A 21,190-nucleotide genomic window follows, 5' to 3' on the forward strand; every position below is an offset into this window, starting at 1 on the left:
GTCAATGCGCATGCGCATAAGCTTAATGCGCATGCGCATTGACCTTAAAAGTCACGGGCACTGCAAGGAATCGCCACGATTCCTTGCAGTGTTGCCAAAGAGTGGATAACTCGCAATAGTCTCGCTTTGCTCGATGCGCATGCGCATCGGCAACAGGCGAGACCTAAAAATTAAACCTCAACAGGAAGCACTTACAGATATAGCAGATGCGCGAGTTGAAGCTCAAATTCAGTAACGTTTTAATCAGCCCAAAACATTAGTGAGCATGGTCGAGACTGGGCAAGTGTGCTTTAACCCCATATCTGCCGTCGAAAATTAGCTGTAATGCTCGAGGAAGGTCTTTGAATCCCTGAGTTTCTCGAGCGCAACCCCGTGTAGTTCCTGTGACCAGGAGGCTGCTTTCTCCTCACCTGCTGCCCTGCTCGCTCTCTGACCCTTTATACACAAGAGGCATGTTGACACGCATAGAAGCCTCACTCGTTTGGCCCGGCACCACACACTAGCGGTATCCAATGTCTTCCCGCCCTTTCCAACTATGATGGACAGCTCACTCAAAGGACCTAGGCGCCTTTTGCCTTTTGCCAGCTGCAGTGTAGGAAAAGCACTATACATTTACCCAACGAGGTAGCACTTACTCATTAGCCAGTAGAAAGTACTCCAGTTGAGGAGAGTGCAAATCATAAAAAAATCTGCGATTTCACGGGAAAATCCGCAAATTCACGGATTTTTTTGCAATTTCATGTGAATCCGCGGACCGCTGATCTGCAAAATTCGCCCATACTTACTAATCATGTCCCTGTGCCTTAGGATGCCAGCATGGGCAGTATGGGGGTCTCAGAAATTAGGCAGGCGACCTTTGTAATCGACCCAGTGTATCTTACCTTAGTGTTTAACCTTTCACCTCAATATGATAGTTTAAGTAGCGACCCTAAGTGTGTTTAGATGTTTCTCCCCATTACCAACTGCCCTAATTTTATTACATTGCCTACATAAGCATACGTTTCAGTCATAACTGCCGGGATTTGGCTTCATGTACACTTTATTATCAAAGTACAACACCACGCGTTTCATCAACAGAAAGCTCTCAAAAGCCAGCGGCATCCCCCGCGCATTGGTAAGAAACATTTGACATTTCATTTTTATTATCTTCATATGGCCCTACTAGGGACAACTGGAATGCTAACTACCCAGGAAGTGGAGTTAGAGCCAACAAACTGCACAGTACAAGCCATGCTTGATACTTCCGCCTCATGACGTGAACTTGAATTGTGGTAAAAAGATTCAGAAAAGTTCAATGTTTGATAGTTTGTGTTCATGGCAACGAGATAGCTCAAATATCCATTAACAGAATATGCTATAGTCATCACAACTCCTGGATAAAACAAGCACTGGCAAATGGTATGTCTTTAACACCTTAGATGTGGCGCAAATATCCCTCCCCAGTGCTGCGCTGTCCATTGGAACTAGTGCTGAATGGACGTCCAATGGTCGTGCGCAGCACTGGGGAGGTAGTGCTGCCGTCGGCCAACGCCCCGACACAGCACTTAAGAGGTTAATATGCCAATGCATGCAAATAGTGGAAGGTGCGAATGGGTACAGAGTCTTTCTCCCATGCCTATATGCAAAGTATCTCTTTCTGTACTTTCTATGTCTGTGCTCCCTTTTTACTCCCAGGTTTTGTCATGACATATAGCAGAAGCATTGCAAGCTTAGTGAATGTAAAAATCTGCAGCATCTCAAACTTAAAAAGTAAAAAAACAGGGCACAGAGATGGGCGGCACAGCGGGTTTCACAGAGCCAGGACATAAATAGTCTATATGCATTTCTTTCTGCCCCTGTTTGCATGCCTTAGAACATTAAAAGCTAGATCTTTCAGCCTTGTCATTGCTTGTTGTCTAGAGACTCTAAACGTTACCATTTGCATCTCTGGTTTAACAAGTGCTATAATCAAGGAAATTCCCAATAAAACTCGTTTCCCTGCCAGATGGGGGATAAAAAATCAGTCCCAGAAGTTTAGGTTTTGTCCGTTTAATCTCAACAATGCGCCACTGGAATGGGGAGGACCTTACTACATTAATTGGTTTGCGCTGAAGGGACGCCTTGTGGATAAGGGCAACCCCCATTAGAAAGGTGGAGGGTGTTGTGCTCTGGTGATACAATAGTGGCAAGGGGGCCAACCTAAAAAGGTTTCAATGAGTGCAACAGTATCAAAGTCTCAGTTTTGGACGAGGGCGTCTCTGTCATTTTTATTATAGACTGCTGACTAACAGGAGGGTAGCTTTGCTGTCATGTGCAAGAGAGGGACCACTAGGGTGTGAAGTAATGAGGCTTATAAGGTTGCATAAACAGATTTATATTTTATTATGTTTAGTATATATAGCTCTAAAGATTGAAGTAATAGGTGTTTTTGTGGGATATGTGATCAAGGAGCAGTTGTGGGTGTGGAATGAGGTAGTGGTAATGGATGTGGAGGAATGCTCTGAAGCTTTGAGGTTGGTGTGAGTTTTGGACACTTAGGAGTAAGTGTGCTGAGTGGGATATAATGAGGGGGGTGGTAGGAGACCCGTCCAGAGAAAAGAGTGTTTGAGGAAGACAAAGATGGGTTATCAGATTTACTTTTTGACAACTTGTGCAAGTTTTCAGTTTCAGCAGTTCATTTTGGGGAGTGGATAAGAGATGGTCAGTAGGAGGTGGCTGCAATGAAGGTTGAGGCGAGTTATTGCACCTTTTATGTGGTCAAGTGGAGTCTTTCTATGAAAACTGAGTTTGTATACTGCTGTTTTGGGGAGGCTGGACTACACCGAGACATTGGTTGATAGAGGTCTGCTCTACTGAGGGATAGCAGTGGACCCTGGATGGCTGTGGGTTTGGTCTTCGATAGTATTTCAGCCTGCTACACTGTAAGAATAGCTTTGCAGAAGTTTGTGGCACTAACTTCGTTTGTAGCCCAGCAACAACACACTTATGGCAATGTGGTGCATACAAAGCCTCTGTTAATATCACCTAACACATATTCTGGCATTATACTGCCTGATTTCATCCCCTTAAGTGTCTTAGAGGGGTAATAGGGGAAGGAGGGTAGGTAACTGCTGTGCTTGTCAGTAGAGATGTAAGGCACGTTCTCAGTGTCATAGCCTTAGCCATGGGAGAAACATTTAGGGAATTATCGGAATTGAACAAAATATTGAAGATATGAAGTGTAATGTCTTAGGACTGGCACATAACGTGACAATAAATAGGATGCAAATCACCCATGGTCTAGCAACTGCATGAGTTTGAAAAAGTTTTAGTAACACAAGTTATATTTATGTACAAAACTGAGCCTGGTGCAACATGAACAGGAGGGTGAAAACATACAGAACTGAAAAATCACATTTAAGTGCAAAATGACTGTCTTAGGACCGCAAATGTGCCTATATTGCAGTATGCAGACACTTTGCTTCTCTGTCCTTGCCCTGCAAAAGGGAAACGTCATTTGAGCAGACAGGCAGGCTAGCACACCTATTAGCAAAAAGCTTGAATTAAAATAAAAAAAATCCTACTCCAAATGTGAAGGACACATTTTTCATGGGGGCTGACCCAAGGCAATTGTTGCGTATATCTTTAGCGCTAATGACCAGTGCATAATTTGAGTCAATTGATGCAATTAGGGCCCACCAGAACTCATTTTTGGAACCAGCACTTATTTTTCATCACCAAACTTTGATCCAGAGCAAGAGATAGAAAAACATAAAAGGGGGAAAGGAAGAAGAGAAAGGTGGGAAAATAGTTGCAAAGGGGAAAAGTGAATCTAGGATAAAAAAAAGAACCTGCAAGAGACATAAAGAGGCAGGTAGTGTCTGTTTGTGGAGTAAAGAGTCAAGAGGTGGAATCGAGTTTGCATCCTTGGTGTTGGGACCCTCTACCTTCGATAGCACCCACTCAGAGCTTCTCAACACACCGTTGGACCCCAGGACTTCTTATTTTACAAATGAAGCAATACTAATGGCTCTGTCAAACAGCTAAAGTCGTCTGTAGCTAAACCTAAAAAAGAAAAGAGTAAAATGTCATTCTCAACTTGCCTCAGCCCAGTGGAGTTTTGATCTCTCACCCAAATCTATTGGATGTGCCCTTTCACTGCCACACCAGTGCTTCCATTGTACTGCATTAAAGACCACTTGACAACGTTAGACCTTTCTGTCCACTCCTGGTGGCTCTCTCGAATAATATATTATGCATGTGTAAGACATTAAACCCAGACCTGTTGGCTTTAACAATGCTCTTTTTTCATAAGCACTTCACAACAGAACCGGAATAGATTATACATTTATTCTTTTTTAAGAATTTGAACCCCATCCCCCATTTTCGGGGTCGGCGGCTGCAGGTAATAGGGTCACATCTACTCCCCCTGACACATCCGCCGAATTTTCTGAATCCTGAATAATCGTGTCTCTCAATATTCACGCCAAAAACGCTCGGCAGTGGCCTACACGTAAACCGACGTCCCTATACAAAGCTACAGAATGCAATAAATAGACAGTATGTATTCCACTCGTTAATAAATGAACTGTTGAAATTACCAAACCACTGAACAAGAATGTTGATTTTCCCACTATCCACAGACTATTCCTCACACAAGCCCTCATCTGAGTCCACGGCGAAGTGCACATGTTGTTGACGTGACGACGTCGCAAGCCGTCATGTGTACAGCACTGGGACCACAATGCCAGAGGCTAGCAACTGCTAGTCAAGTTAGACTTGTCACCAACCCACGCATTTCTGGGGACTGGAGAAAAACGAGCCTGTGATACATCAGAGTGCATTGTTAATAAACACATAAGCAATTCAATTTGGGCTGAAGTGTATATTTATCAATTGCGGTGCTGCTTATTAATCTGAGGGAACCCGGGCCCTTCATAAATCATACGTGATTGGTCTTGTGCGTTGTGTACATCACACAAGCCAAGCGACGGAGTCAACAGGCACCGCGCACTGCTCGACTGCTTGTGATTAATGTGTTGCAGCGCAGCGCTTCGCCTGCACTTTTGCGTTAGTTGCTATTATTTGTAAGGTTTTTGACACCTCTGGTTTCTCGCACCTCCACTTGCCCCCATTCCGCGGCGACTGCTCATCCACCTTGTGGCAACACTCCTAGTATTTATTTATGGCCTCGGTCATGAAAGACAGAAAAGAGTATCTTACTGGCTGCTCCTCTTTCCACGTTTGCCTGACATCTGAGGGACTCTTCCCTGACACCACTGGCCTCTGAAAGACACCTGTCTGTGGACCAAACCTCCTGATTTCATGGCAGAACGTATTTAGGCTGAACATGATACCAGACGCGGTCGGCAGTAGAAGTTCCTGCAGGGCGGTTACGTGGGGAAGGGGAGGGGCAGGGTGGGGGGTAGTAATGTATGGATTACGGAGTTTAACAGGTAAGTAAACATATAAATAAATACAACGGATGTCATTGCGCGCACTGCATCGAATTTGGTGATGCAGTGCGCGCAACAAAATTTGTTTTACTTATTTATATGTTTACTTACCTGTTAAACTCCGTAATCCATACATTACTACCCCCACCCTGCCCCTCCCCCTCCCCACGTCACTTCCCTGCAGGAACTCCTACTGCCGACCGCAACTGGGGCCTGGATGCTTGCGCTTAACTTTTTCGGACTGAAGATTTCACAGCTGTGTGGGCATGAACTCCTTAGCCCTGCAAAGAGCTTGGAGGTCCTCCCCATAATGACGAGGGGGGCACATCACCAATTGACTCGGACCTGGGTGCTTCAGTGTTAAGCCTTAAAGTGCCCAGCGCTGACTGTCGGTCAGTGATGCCTCATCACAGTGTGGGGTCAGCAGCCTCACTGACCCCATCCTACTGTGTCAAGAGTAAGAGACTGCCATCTCCACTCATTAGCTGCCCAACAACAAGCTAAGCCAATGAGAGGAGGCGGCAGTCCCATTCCTTCAGGATCCACCAAAGTTACCCTCCCCCCACCTGAGTTCACCACTGAGGCCCGGTAAGTTTTCCTTTTTTAATGTTTGGTGCATGCGTGCCTGCAGCCACGGCCCGTGGAGGGAGTTCCGGTGGGACATTAAGGCGGGGCGGGGGAGGGGCATGGTGGGGGTGCTAAAAACAGGAATATGGATAATTGAAGGTAAGTAAACAATTTAATTAGTTAAATGAATTTCGTAGAGCGCACTGCATCGCATTTTGCGATGCAGAGCGCGCTACAAAATTAGTTTTTTTTATTAAATTGTTTACTTATCTCCAATTATCCATATTCTGGTTTTTAGCAACCCCCACCCTGCCCCTCCCCCGCCCCGCCTTCCTGCCCCACCGTAACTCCCTCGACGGGCCGCGGCTGCGTGCCTGTATGTATACACGCATGTATATATGTGTATTTGTGCAAGCGTGCTGTGAGTGAGTGTGTGCGTTTCTACGTGCTTGTGAATGAGTGTGCGCACTTGTAAATCGATAGAAATCCGTGAGTGTTCATGTAGATGTGTGAGTGAGAGTATGTGCATCCGTGTGTGGCCTGCCCAGCCCCCACACTGTAGTTACGCATTGCCACTGGTTGCCAGTATGGAAGAAGGCCTGCTCTCTGATGTGATTGTGGTGTTAGTGGATTGTGATAATCGGGGAAGAGCTCATAGAACAGGGTTGTTTTTACCTTTATCCATAACTGGAGTAAGATTTGTTCAACTCATGAGTTGATGGCTTTTGTGACTAATACTTTGGACATGGTTTGGAAAAGCTCCGCCCCCTGCTTTTTCTGACCTACTTTATGCTTTTTCTCCAGTGGGATTGAAGATCTGTGAGCAGGACTGTCAGAGGCAGGGTCAGATGGGGGGGTTAAGATGCTGCAGTCCTGCTCTAGTTTGTGGCTCTGCGCTTCTGCTGCAAGTGTTTTTTAATACAGATTTTTACATCAAATCTGCTCTATATATTGATGACGAGGTACGTAACATGGCAAACGCCAGTAGATTGTGCCAGCTTTTGCGTGCCCAAGTCACAAAACCCCTATCTGGTGGCTGTGAACCAACAACGTTTGTTCTACTCTTAAAACGAGATGTTGACCGCTAACCACAGCCCTTCCAAAAGAAGAGACGCCATTAAGAGGTCCACTACTGCCCCTCAATGCAGTCTGCATGCTGCAGATGAGCAGCATGAGAGCAGCGCCAGGATTGGCTGGAGTGGGCTGCCTTGATGCTCCAGCAGGCTCAGGAGGTCTCTGCCTGCTCTCCATCCAGCTGTCTGAGACAGCTAGGTGGAGAGGTTTACAGTATGCATGTCAGGATGGCCATCTCAAGGCAACTGGACAAAATGAAATGAGCAGAGTAACGTGGAGTGAGCACCACTCCCCTGCTGTCAGTTGGTAACAACGCCCCGCCCCCAAACACTGCTTGGGCTGGGAGCAGTGCAAAATAAAATGGTAATCAATGTTATTACTGTTTTATTTTCACTTTTGCTGCACTGGCAGCAGGGGGGTGATGCTTCTCCACCCTAATGGGGTAGCCATGTGCTACATCTGCCATACCCTTTGGTAACAAGACCATATCAATTTGTAGTTATTTGGTGATTTGTCAGGACATCTCACATTGCAGAGGTAGAAGCAAGCTCCCCCTGCCAACAGTGTAATCCATGCACTACCTTCTTTAGTAGCCCTAGCTTCCATCCAGCACACCCTACAGTAGGCTAAATATTGGCACCCAGAAGCCTGTAATTTACACCTCAGCAGACTTCAAGGGGCTCTTCACTCAAGTGCCACAAAGACGCTTACCAGAATAGGGTTGGCAATTTCCTATTAAAATGGGGCTGATCTCTGCTATGATTTGGGTGGAAGAATACGTGAACCTTCCAGCATGGAGAGGAGCTGACCTCTGGCTGACAGGAAGATGTATTCAAATATCAAAGATAGAGAGAGGATTAGAAAGCTAGTCCGTATCCCAGGGTTATTATATGTAATCAAAAGAGGACTAGCCTATTCAGTGCGTGATACAGGACTCAGGACTGTATCGGAAAGGGAGACAGGGAAACTGTTTGGTTTCCTTATAAAGTCCTTAACCACCAACCTAGTTGGTGGCCCTGCTTCATCAGCGGGCCCGCCCAGTGGCACCGAATGTGTCCCAGGTGTGCTTCAATGCCTATATTACAGCGGAGTAGGTATTTTACTGAGTGTGCAGTAACAGTGGAGTGAAGGGGAGATTTAAAAGCTAACCAGTGGTCCCAATACCCAAGGGGGTTTCCTTTAATATCTGGGCCTCTGGTAGCGATAAAAGCAAGGCGGTGGATGTAGGTGGATTAATAATTAGGAACTCCTGCATCCGGTGTGTGGTTTACATGTTTCAGCCTAGCCTTTCATTGATAACTGGCTTTCCTCAAGACCTTAATTATGTGAGTGTGAGATCTACACTAAAAGTGAGTGTGTGATTTTTAATGTGTTGCCCACTCTAAGGTGTCATACGTGTAGGAGGGGGATTTCTTCGCCAAGCATTAGCTTGCGATTTGCAGTGAATGCACAAAGAGATTCCAGCAGAGGTTCTGCTTGAGTCCCTTGGTCAGGACTCTCGTGAAACCTGTTGTTCTGTGGCGGATCTCCGTTGAAGATGTACAAATGGCGCATATGATTAATTTACATTGAAGAACTCTCATGAGATCCCTTCAGCCATCAAGGACAGAATCCAAGGGCAGAGGCAAACATCACCTAAAACAAAAGGCAGTGGCGGCTACAACCATAAAAATATAGTTAGGCGCTACAATACCACCAAAGTCACCATATACGGCTCCCCCGGGTGTGTACCTCTCTCCCTGATCAGCATCGACCTGCAGGAAAGGGAAGTACTTTCTTCCTGCTCAGTGGACACCAATACAACCAATCCTGGAGTCGCTCTCATGCTGAGAGCATTTCCAGGATTGGTGGGACTAGGCTAACCCAGTGCTCATTTTGAAGCTGGGGGCCTGATCGAGGAATCCCCCGGGTGTTTCACAGCCAGGGGATTGCTGGGTTTACAGTGTGCGCATGTTGGGTTGGCCATAGTAATAGAGCTGGCCTACCTGACATGCGCACTGCAGGGGCAGCTGTAATCTGAAATCTGTAACTGCAGGATTCAGCCCCGTCCCCATGCACTTGCACTGTGGCGTTTAAGTAAAATGGCATTGACATGCCATTTTACTTATTCTTGTGTGCTTGCTGCGCTGACAGCAGGTCAGGCGACGCTCAAAAGGAGGAGCCGCCCCTGACCAAAGGGCTTTAGAGATGCTTTCAAGAAAGACATCTATTCTCAGATTGCAAACCACACCCGATCTCCCATCACTGTATGGAGTCTTTGTCTGTCCTCCTCAGGTCCACAGACAAACGGCACATTTTCAGATTTGCCGTGACTTTGATAGCTTTGCCACGCCTTAGCACCTTGGCTGTGGCGTGAATTCCGCTACAGTGCTGGACATTCCATTCTTGGGTGTGGTTCAGACAGCCCCCGGCTGTCGTGCGCACATGCCCACCGTGACTCATGACAGCCGGGGGCTGTCATGAGCACGGAAGGGGTTAAATAAAACTTACCATGTGAGAGAAGAGGAGAAGCTTTGGAGTGAGTGTGACCAGAAGAAGAAGTGTGCCTTTGAGCCCATCACTGCCTGAACAGCCCTGGAGTTCCCTGAAACATTGACATTGTAAGGGAGCAGGTTTTTGTGTCTGGAACGTCATAGAAAGCCAATCCTTCCTTCAGCACATAACAGCGTCTCAAGCTGCCTACGAAATCTGTCGAGATGGCAAAACCTGTGATGGATTTTCATCATGCAGACCGTCCACTAATGAGCTGTAGCCTATACTGGGTAGGTCTTTCCAACTCCCATTGTGGTCAACCTATAATGCTGTTTCTTCTCCAGGAGACCCCTGAAGAGTGCCTCTATCATTTGACACAAGCGGCATCATGTGTGTGGGGAGGTCTCCATGGGGTTCAGTGGGCTGAGGCAGTGCCCTGATTTTACAACTATTTAAAGTGTGATTCTAATACGTAGCTTTAGGGGATATTCTTCTCTGAAGTTGTCTTTGATTTATTTTTTATGTTACACATTTATATAGCAACTGGTCCCGGAGGTATTACAGCACTTCATCCTAATGATAAATCCCAGTTTCCATTCAGGACTGGTTGAGGCATTGAGCTCAGACAATGCTCACAGTCCGATGCCTGCACGCATCTACATTTTTGGACTTTTTGCTGGAAACCCCCCTCAAGATCTCGAACGCTGACTGGTTGTCCAGTATAGCACGCAAAGACACAACAGCGGACAGGTTACATCTGACTGGCTACATTGGATCTCCCTGTCTGGCACCTCTGCGCCATTCGCTGTGTCTCTAACAAGTATTGTAGTAAAATCCTGTAAACGACGTCACTAAGCCGCCGCCCATCAACTTATATTGTGGAAAAGCAGCTTGATAACTCGCACGTAGGACAACTTCAAAAGATTGGTCTCCTATTAATATGGCTTCGCAGCACCTCGGGCTTCAACGCTATAAATATATTTGGTGTGAATCTCCACTGCAGAAGATGCTAGCACCTGTGTTTCTATGGGGGCTACTGTATTTTTAAATGTCTAGTTTTTCTTGCATTTCAGAAAGTCACATTCTTCTTTGAAGTTACAGCACTGACTGGCCATTTGTTTATATCGAGGTAGCTAAGAACGATCTACAAAAGTATAGTGCCCACTACATTGCATAACACCAACAAGTGAAATATACGTTGAATATTCTTAACTTCATTTCTACTTATACTAACCTTATCTTGAGATATAATGGTTCGGCTGGTGGAATGAATGTGAAATACTTTTTATGTGATATAAGGCATGCAACATGGTGATGTGGTACCTTATATACAGCATAATGTCATATCTCCGTTTCCAACTCCCTGGACCTCCTAGTGTAAGCCTTGACTACTGAACTTTGATACCATTTTTTGGGGGGGTTGCAATTTTATATAATAATAATAATAATAATACTGCCATTTATTAAGCGTGACAGCTACCCCCAAACACAGAGGTGTCCCGGCGCAAGCGAACAAGTTACATTACACAAGGACACATTCATTTTTGGTAGGCGCAGTGAGATTAAGTGATTTGCCCAGAATCATAGGATGTTGAGCTGAGGGGGAGACTCGAACCTGGTTCCTCAGCTCCAAGGTCGGCAGCTATGACTGTTATGTAAGCATGGGCGAATTTTGCGAATCTCGCGTTCGCGAATTTTGCGGATTTGCGAACTCGCAATCCGCAAAATCCGCGAATTCTCATTTTTTTTGTGTTTGCCACTCTCTGTCACCACTGACACTCTCTGACTACTCATGCCACCCTCTGGCCCACCCATGCCACCCTCTGTTTCATCACAGCACCCTCTGGTTGTCCAGTTTTACATTATTGTGGCAAAGCAAAGCACACCTTCCCTGCCTCAAGTGACCTGAATTAATTTGGGGCTGATTAATGTGTCACAGAATATTTTTTTAGCTGGCACCTGCTTCCTTAGTGCTTCCTGATTAGTGATCTTTTGCACTTGCTAAGTGCTTTCATTGTTGCAAAATTAGTTACAACACCTGCCCTGCCCCAACTGACAATAATGAATTAGGGGCTGATTAATGGATTTGAACTTCCAGCCTGGCTCCTGCTTGTCTCCCATAGCTGTAATTCAGGACCTTTGTGGCATATGTGTAACTATTCTGAGGTTCAGAGCAGGGTCACATAATAGTTGCAACTGGCAACTGAACTCTGGAGGAGCCCCTCAGGAAGCACTACAGGAAATGGCTACTAATGATGAGCCTGAACTTTTGAACCTGGTAAGTAGTTTCAGTTTTGCTAAGATCGTATTTCTGCAATTTAGCGCTTATTCGCGGGGCGCGAAGTTGTACTGGAAAGCCGCGAACTCACGCGAACAGTGCGAGCAAGCCATAAAATCCGCTGCTCGCGGATTTGCGGATTTTGCGGGAGATTCGCGAATCTCGCGGATTGCGAATTTACCGAAAATCCGCAAAATCCGCGAGCGAAACGGATTTTCCGCCCATGCTTACTGTTATGCCATTTGATAGGCAAGTGCCTAAAAGCAGTTATTTGAATAGCCCTTTCGAATTCATTTGTATTGGTGGCACTAGGATAACAATGACAAAAATCAAGATCCACACAGGATATCTCCCAGTAACTACTGGCAGCTACAGGACCAGAGGAAAGGCCTCACAGGGCCCGAGTTTTTTAAGAATCTGGGGAGGGGGAAAGCAGGACGAATGATGTGAGAGCGGAAGCTGATAATTCTAAACCAGTGTGACTGCCTAAGTCAGTACATAATTTGTAAAAAAAAAAAAAGTAAGTGCCAGGGCTCTCGTCAGGGGGCCACTGCAGCTTGCACCACACATTGACCCTAACATGCTGCCAATAATAATAACAACACAACTGCTAACCATCGCTGTCCTACGAGTGTGACAATTCTGACTATTTCAGGCCTCCAAAGCTATAAGATTGGCTTGGCCGGCATGTAATAGTCGTGTTAAATGTATTTTGAGTTAATAATTACCTGTTGCTGTGGTCATCTTAATATTTTTCAGACAGCGCCACCTTGTGGCAGACATCACAGGTGCTGGAGTTGACAATTAAGTGCAGGTGCTGAGCATTGGAAATCACGGCTCAAATTAAGCACTGGCCTAAGTCCAGCTGTACCACCATGCCTTAAAACACATGTGCCATGACAGATGGATGTGGACCATCCTTGGTATGCTATTCAGTCCGACCCGCTTGAAAAGGAGTGGTCTGACTCAAAAGGCTTGGCCACACCTCTTCTACAGGAGACAACAAGCAGCCTCAGTTGCTTTCAGCTCCCAACGTCTGTCACTTAAGGTCACACAAGGTCTGTAGGGACTGGGGCCCCAGGGCACACGTCTAGCCATATCCCTCCTCTTAATGACACATAACAGAGAACCATCCATATCTCTGTGCGCTTCATTCCCAGAACCACTGCACTTTTCTATGGATTTTCACACCCTAAGCCCACCGACAGCTCATTAAAGAAATCGCTCGATGAGTATTCAATATTGCAAACCTGAACAGTCACAAATGACTGGAATGGCTTCTAGACTTTTTGCCAGTCTCAAATACAAAATGAAGCTACCAAGAACTTTATAAAAAACCTCAAAACATTAAATGCCTCGAGTTTGACACACACTGCTGACAGCTATGATCAAGGTTCACAAGACCAGACATGTTCATGAGAGTACACTGTGATGTATCATTTGAATCTTCATCTAGAGCTAGCTGCCACATTCATTCACCTACTGGGCTCTGAGAATAACATGACTTGCTGATATCCAACTAAACCTTCACCAATGCCAAAGTCTTCCTACATAGACCACACTGCATTCACAAACACACACACTCCTCCAAGCATGCATGTAGTTGCGGCCTACAGCAAATAGGACAAAGTTCAGAGCAATGAGGTCACACAAGCACTATGCAAATGCCAAGTAACAATTAATTACTTCCATGATTATCTAGCTGCCCATTACAGTGCTCTCAAGGAACGTGTGTATGAACCTTTGCTTTGCTCACTTATCTCTACAGCGGGTGCATGAACACACTCTGCTATCTAACAGCACACTTTAAAATTTCAGTATGTATGCTTTGCATAACTCCAAACCCCATCCCTTACGTCCTCATCACAGTTTTTACGTGTGGAGGGACACCTCCCTTACAAGGTACCTGCATTCAATGTATGTAGTTCCCCTTTAACCAAAAGAATAGTATTTTTACTATGTTACTTTCACTAGGCCCTCCCCTTCCGCAATAAAACAGGTTGCAAATATCAGTTCGCCTGTTATTTTCTTTCTTGTCTTGAGGGCGGCGTCCTTCAACAGGTTAGTGAAGTGCTTTGTGAAATAATTACATTGTACAGCATGTACAATTGATCCACTGTAGGGGTTGAATTCCATACTGCTGAGTTGCTGCTGGGGGTCCTGCTGTGCTCGCCTCAGCAATGGGAGAGACGCAACAGTTGGGAAAGGAGGTCGGGGTCCATAAAGCTCCCTATATAAGGACATGTGATAATGATAATCCCTGCTTTTAATAGAAATGTCAACGCGGTTACTGTAACTATGGAGCAGTAACAATATCATGACTGTATTTATGCTTTTATGAGTTTTTTTACCTCAAATAAAGCTAAATTTGATTGATTGACATGTGATGTGAGTGCACTTCTATAGGCAAATGGCAGGTGGCCTTTGCCCTTATCTTATTTAAGCCATCAAAACGTCATGCAAGTGGAGGTTTCATATGGCCAAAGGGAATTCAAAGCCCCACTAATTGTGGAGAATATCATTTATGTTGAAGCCATTAAAGGGAGAAAGTGCGCCCATAAGTGAAAGCAATGTAGAGAGCCCCCTCTCATGCAGGACACGAGGAGATTATCTCCTGATCCCATGATGCTCTGCAGCTGATGGCAGCTGTTCAACAACAGCCCAAAAAAGGGTCCTGCACAGATATGCCTGATGAAGAAGATGCTGAAGCAAAAGCCAATAAAAAGAAATTGGTGCAAGGAGTTTAGCTATCCCACAAAAATGAATCACATTAACCACTTGGATGCTAGGCGTTTTCCCCCCCAGTGCTGGAAAATGCCATTTTAGTGGCACCATGACGAGCTCAGCTCGTCATCAGCACACGACACCCGTGGGTGATGACGAGCTGAGCTCGTCATCAGCATCGAAGGGGTTAAAGAAAAATGAAATTTTACTATTTATGAACAAAGAGAAGAGCAAATTAATTATTCGAATCTTATTGACCACCGTGGCTCATGACGAGCTGAGCTCGTCACGAGCATCGGGGAGCTGTGGGCGCCCCCCCTGCCCCCTAGTACAGTGGGGGACTTACCCCCACGGCCAAGGGGTTAAGGAATTTGGGGCCCCTAACCAAACATGTTTTGGGGGCTACTGTTCGAAACATCTTTGAATTTATGATCCAATTTCAGGTTTTTTGTGCCTTCTTTCACCAGATCACTGACAATGCTCAGGTCAAAATTCAAAATGGGTTTGCATCTACTGCTCGGGGATAGTGACAGGTGTTGTCAATATTGTAACACTGCAGCAGCTCATTAATATTACTACAAATAATCACTGCCCCACCCCCCCTCCCGCCATTCCTCTTATGTGAGGTCCTGTTTTAATCAAAAAGGAACTTTTGGATGGATGGTGCATGGTACAGAAAAACATAATCACAACTTTTTTTCTGCAAAAATACCTGCACTCCTACTCATTACCGTATTAAAAATAAATAAAAGCAAAATGGTATTTAAAACAATCTATTATTTAAAAATAATGTAAGGTCATGAGGGCAGGACTGCGTGGCGTGGAGTACAGAGCTGGTTCTATCAGGGCCTCTTGGACGGCTGGGCCCTGCGCCAGAAACGTCTCTGTCCAAGCACTAAAACTGTGACAATGACAGTATGCGAGCACTGAAGCGGCGCCTTTATTTCATCCCAGACTACTTCATCAGGCCTGCCTTGGATAAAAAAAGGCGCAAACAAGACGCCTTGATCCTGAGGGAAAGAGTGACTGCCGTGAGGGTGCTTCAGACCGACTGTTGGAAGGAAGGGGGAGAGCGAGAGGGTGGTGATGAATTAAACATGGCGGAGGTTTCCAGGAGCCGCTGGCATTGTCTTTTTTGACTTTGACTAGCCCCCACAGGCGCCTCACCGAACTCACTCCACGAATTACCGTCCTAATCGGCGCCTGCCCCCGTCCACTCCAGCCCCACTGCCTGCTGTTGCCATTCAGCGCTCGTGTGCGCGGCGGCGCGGGATCCTCGCGGAATTGTAATCGGGTTCCGAGCTCCGGGGGTTGGAGATGTTCTTTGTGGCAATTTCGCCCACACCGAGGGGGGGCGGTGGCAAGCTCGGCTCGGCAGCCTCCGGCGCTGCTTTCTTGATCTGGTAGACAGCTCCGGCTCTCAGGAAACAATTCTGCGAGTAAGAGAGACGCCAACCCCAAAGAGAAGACAGACGGAGAGGTGCCCCCACCCTAGAGAGGCTAGGGCGGTGGTGGGGGGGTAGAAGGTGACTGGCAGAGCCCCTCAGGGATCTGACACCTTACACGGCTCAGTCTCCAGCCTGACAGCAAAACAAAGGAGTCTCCGTGTTGGTTATTCACACACGCCCGTTACCTTGCGAGCCTTCTGCAGTCACTGGCGTGACTGTTCACTTTTTATGTCGAACACTCGAGCCACCTTTAATCTTAAGCATTAAAACGTGCACGCATTATCACTTTTGGAGGACTTGTCTCTGTTTATTAATCATTTGCGAAAGGCCCGCTAGCAGGCATTGGCAAGCTTTATTCGCTTGCAATATTAATGGCGCACAGTATTAACTACTGCAGACTGTTGGGAGTCCCAAACCTGCCATAGGGTAGGCTTAAGTTGCTAGTGCTTAATTTTCCATCTTTATTTTGTGGTGCGAACCGGACAGCACGATGATGCGCATGAATGTACTTGCCGATGCTCTGAAAAGCATTAACAATGCCGATAAACGTGGAAAACGCCAGGTTATGATCAGGCCATGCTCCAAAGTGATCGTGCGTTTCTTAACTGTGATGATGAAACATGGTTACATTGGTGAATTTGAAATCATTGATGACCACCGAGCAGGGGAAATTGTTGTGAATCTCACTGGCAGACTAAACAAGTGTGGTGTAATCAGGGGCGGCTCGAGGCTCATGGTGGCCCTGGGCAGGGAGCGTAGGTAGGGGGCTCCGGAAGAGGGGGTCTGGGCGGGACGGAGCGCGGAGGCCAGTGAAGAGGGGGGGTCAAGGTGTTTGCAAGTGAAACAGAGCCGGAGGCCGCCAAATCCCTGCCAGGGGCCACCACTCAAATATGTATCCATCCTCCGAGGATTATTATATTAAGGATATATATTGGTGTGGTGGCCCCTGAGGTTTGGTGGCCCTGTGCAGGTGCACAGCTTGCACATGCCTAAGGCCGGCCCTGGGTGTAATCAGTCCACGGTTTCATGAGCAACTGAAAGATCTGGAGAAGTGGCAGAACAATCTGTTGCCATCTCGTCAGTTTGGATACATTGTTCTCACAACGTCAGCTGGCATCATGGACCACGAAGAAGCTAGGCGAAAACATACAGGAGGCAAAATCCTGGGATTCTTTTTCTAGAATGTAAAAAGGCAGACTAATAAATTGTAAATTGTAGTGCTTAGTTTGTAAAAAAAACGAATATGTGCCAGGCAAAGGTGGCTCCTCCACTAAGGCGGAGGAGCGTCGCCCCACTGCGTTGCAGCAGTAAAGGAAAGGAAAAACAAAATGATAATCAATCAATCAATCAATCAATCAAGAATTTGTAAAGCGCACTACTTACCCATGAGGGTCTCAAGGCGCTGGGGGAAAAAGGGGGGGGGGGGCCCTACTGGTCGAACAGCCAGGTCTTGAGTAGCTTCCTGAAGGTCAGCAGGTCTTGGGTCTGTAATAGGCTCAGTGGGAGGGTGTTCCAGGTCTTGGTGGCGAGGTGGGAGAAGGATCTGCCGCCGGTGGTTGTTCTTCGGATGCGAGGGACGGTGGCGAGGGCAAGGTCGGTAGAACGGAGCTGGCAGTTGGGGATGTAGAAGAAGAGTCGTCTGTTGAGGTAGGCTGGACCGGTCTTGTGGAGTGCCTTGTGTGCATGGATGAGGAGCTTGAAGGAAATCCTCTTGTTGACAGGGAGCCAGTGCAGGTATCTCATGTGAGGGGTGATGTGGCTGTGGCATGGTACATTGAGGATCAGGCGTGCAGAGGTGTTTTGAATGCGTTGCAGTCGTTTGATGAGCTTGGCCGGGGCCACCGCGTAGAGGGCATGTCCATAGTCGAGTCTGCTACTGACGAGAGCCTGGGTAACTGTTCTTCTTGTATCTGTCGGGATCCACCTGTAGATCTTGCGGAGCATGCAGAGGTTGTTGAAGCACGAGGAGGAGACTGCGTTGACTTGCTTGGTCATGGAGAGTGTTGAGTCGAGAATGACTCCCAGGTTGCGTGCATGGTCAGTGGGTGTGGGGGCTTCTCCCAGTGCCGAAGGCACTAGGAGTCGTCCCAGGCTGAAAGGTTGGAGCTGAGGATGAGGACCTCCATCTTGTCCGTGTTCAGCTTCAGTTGGCTGATCTTCATCCAGTCGGCGACAGCCTTCATTCCTTCGTGGAGGTTGGATTTGGCTGTGAGGGGGTCCTTAGGGAGGGAGAGGATCAGTTGAGTGTCGTCGGCGTAGGAGATTATGTTGAGGTTGTGCTGTTGGGAGACTTGTGCGAGCGGGGCCATGTAGATGTTCAACAGTGTCGGGCTGAGGAATGATCCCTGGGGTACACCGCAGATGATCTTGGAGGCTTTGGATCGGAATGGGGGAGGCGGAAACTCTGGGTTTTGCCGGAGAGGAAGGAGGTGGTCCATTCCAGGGCCTTGTCTCTGATCCCTGTGTCGTGGAGGCGTGTGCGTAGTGTGCGGTGGCAGGCGGTGTCGAAGGCGGCGGAGAGATCCTGGAGGATGAGGGCCGCGGTCTCACCATTGTCCAGCAGGGTCCTGATGTCGTCGGTGGTGGAGATGAGGGCAGTCTCGGTGCTGTGGTTGCTGCAGAACCCTGTCTGGAATGGGTCCAGGATGCTGTTTTCTTCGAGGTATTGGGTTAGCTGTCTGTTGACGATCTTCTCGATGACCTTGGCTAGGAACAGAAGCAGAGAGGTGGGCCGGAAGTTATTGAGGTCTCTCGGGTCTGCCTTGGTTTTTTTGAGTAGGGTGTTTATCTCAGTGTGTTTTCAGTTCTCTGGGAAGGTCGCAATCTCAAAGGAGAGATTGATGACGTTGCGCAGGTGGAGGTGCGATGGAGCTGCTGGCTTTGTTGAAGATGTGGTGCTGGAGTGGTTCTGACAGGGAGCCGGACTGGATTGTGCTCATGGTCTTGATGGTGTCATCTATGTTCACGTTGGCCCAGGCTGGCAGGGGGTCGTGGTCGATGGTGTGCGGGGTGTCTGGAGTGTCGATGTCTGTTGGGACTGTCTGGGCGTTGAAGCTGTCGTAGATGTCCGCGATCTTGCGGTGGAGGAAGGTGACGAGGGAGTCGCACAGGGCTTGTAACGGCGGGATGTCGTTGATGTTGGAGCTGAGGTTGGAGAGTTCCTTTATGATGTTGAAGAGCTCCTTGCTGTTGTGTGCGTTGTTGTCGTGGTGGTCTTTGAAGGAGTTCCTCTTGGCAGACCTGATGAGGTGATGTGTTTGCAGGTGGGGTCTTTGTGGGCTGCAAGGCTGTCCGGTGTCTTTTCATTGTGCCGTTTCTTCTCTAGTTTCCAGCAGGTTCGCTTGGAGGCTAGGAGTTCTGGGGTGAACGAGCTAGCTCTCTTGCTGGTGTCTGTGTGGGTAGGTTTCTTCAGTGCGGCGAGGGTGTTGGCGCAGTTTTTGATCCAGCTTCTGAAGTTGCAGGCGGCGTCATCGATGTTGGAGGTGTCGGTGGATGGGCTGAGAACGAGGTTTGCGTGTAGTTGGTCTTCCGTGATTTTGCTTCAGCAGCGGCGGGGGATCTTTTGGGTGCGGTGGTGTGTGGTGGGTTTCTGGAAGGTGAAGTGGATGCAGTGGTGGCCGGTCCAGAGGAGTTCGGTAGTGTGGCTGAAGGAGACGTGGGAGCTTGATGAGAAGACGGGGCCGTGCGTGTGGCCGTCAGAATGGGTAGGTGTTGTGACGAGCTGCCTCAGTCCGAGATTGGCGAGGTTGTCGATCAGGGTGGCGGAGTTGCTTTTGTTGTTGTTCTCAAGGTGAAAGTTCAGGTCTCCGAGGAGGATGTAGTTGGTGGAGGTCAGGGCGTGCATGCTGATGAAGTCGGTGATGAAGTCGCTGAATTGGGTTCGGGGTCGAGGGGGTCTGTAGATGAGGGTACCTCTGAGGGTGGTGTTGTGGTCTGTGTGGATCTGGAAGTGCATGTGTTCAGCTGTGCTGAGAGTGTCGTTGGTGTTGGTCGAGACCCTGACGCTGTTCTTGTGGACGATGGCGATTTCTTCTCCGACTCCGTTGGTGCGGTCTCTGTGGGTTATCTTGTTGCCGCCTGGGATGGCTATGGCGATGTCAGGTGTGGAGAAGTCGTTCATCCAGTTCTCTGTCAGGAAGGCGACGTCCGGGGATGATGTGTCGAGCAGGTCCCAGACCTCACCGGCGTGCTTGTGTGCAGATCAGAATGTGATGTTATTATCATTTTATTTGTTCCTGCTGTGGCAACGTGCGAGCAGGGTGAGGCTGCTCTGCTCACAGAGCAGGACAGGGTGGGAGTGGTGGAAACACTGACGTGCGCATGACGCTTTGGCCAGTTGTCTCGGGCCGGCCAAACAGTCATGCACGCTTAGCATGTTCTCTACCCAGACAGTCCCCATCTCAGCATCGAATAACAGCACTCAAACCAAGCAGAACGTTGCATTGCAGCATGGTGATTGGCTTAGAGAGCCTGGCTGCTTCCTGTTCGGCTGACAAAGGAAAGACGACGTGGGACAGCGCGGCGAGGAGGTAAGGGTATTTTTCTTTTTTACACTCCCTTATTCCCTCGCCCCCCCCCCCCCCCCCCAGATCCGTGCCAGCCCCCACTGGTGCCAGGGCTTTCTTCAGGACACAACTGCAGCGTGCACTATGCATTGCCCCTGCCATGCTGCCAATGATAGTAACAACAGAACTGCTAACCATCACACTCCTACAAGTGTGATAATTCAGATTTTTTCTGCCCCTAAAGCTATAAGAATTGCTTGGGCGACAGGAATAGTAATTTTTAATGTATATTGAATTAATAATTAACTGTTGTTGTAGTCATCTCTAAATTAACCAGACAGCACGCGCCGGAAATCACTGGCTCAAATTAAGCACTGGTTAACTTGCTACCTTGTTTATCTACTTTCGGCTGGCCATTCAGCATGCCCTGGCTGCAAGTTACATGTTCTTTTCCTGGAGACCCCCTTACTGCTAGCTGGCCCTGCCATCAGGCAACCCAAGGCAAGCATTATAATTCCACCACCCTGTTTGTGGCCTGGTGTGGCCCTTTATTCCAGTCTGTGGAGCTAACGTCATCCAGCCCCCTCCTTTTTATGTTTATAATATACACAACCTACTAGATGCAAAGCTGCCTCTGTTAGTCAAGAAGACCACCCTGGTATTCTCAGAAAAGTAAACCCATTTATTTGAATTGTACTCTTGCATCCT

The 21,190-nt window shown here is 47.6% G+C and overlaps 2 protein-coding genes across 2 annotated transcripts in view; one reads left to right on the forward strand and one right to left on the reverse strand.

The window, feature by feature from the left end:
- Positions 1–21,190, reverse strand: part of LOC147702782 (protocadherin-10-like) — a 296,015-nt gene that overhangs the window by 256,366 nt on the left and 18,459 nt on the right. The window lies entirely within an intron of this gene.
- On the forward strand, positions 16,435–17,189 carry LOC147702783 (small ribosomal subunit protein uS8-like). The gene is made up of 2 exons (XM_086928822.1): positions 16,435–16,684; positions 16,956–17,189. The coding sequence occupies exons 1-2, from the start codon at positions 16,468–16,470 to the stop codon at positions 17,156–17,158; spliced, it is 420 nt and encodes a 139-aa protein (XP_086784948.1). The 5' UTR covers positions 16,435–16,467; the 3' UTR covers positions 17,159–17,189.

Source organism: Lissotriton vulgaris, chromosome 7 (genome assembly GCF_964263255.1).
Source record: "Lissotriton vulgaris chromosome 7, aLisVul1.2, whole genome shotgun sequence".
Taxonomy (NCBI): Eukaryota; Metazoa; Chordata; class Amphibia; order Caudata; family Salamandridae; genus Lissotriton; species Lissotriton vulgaris.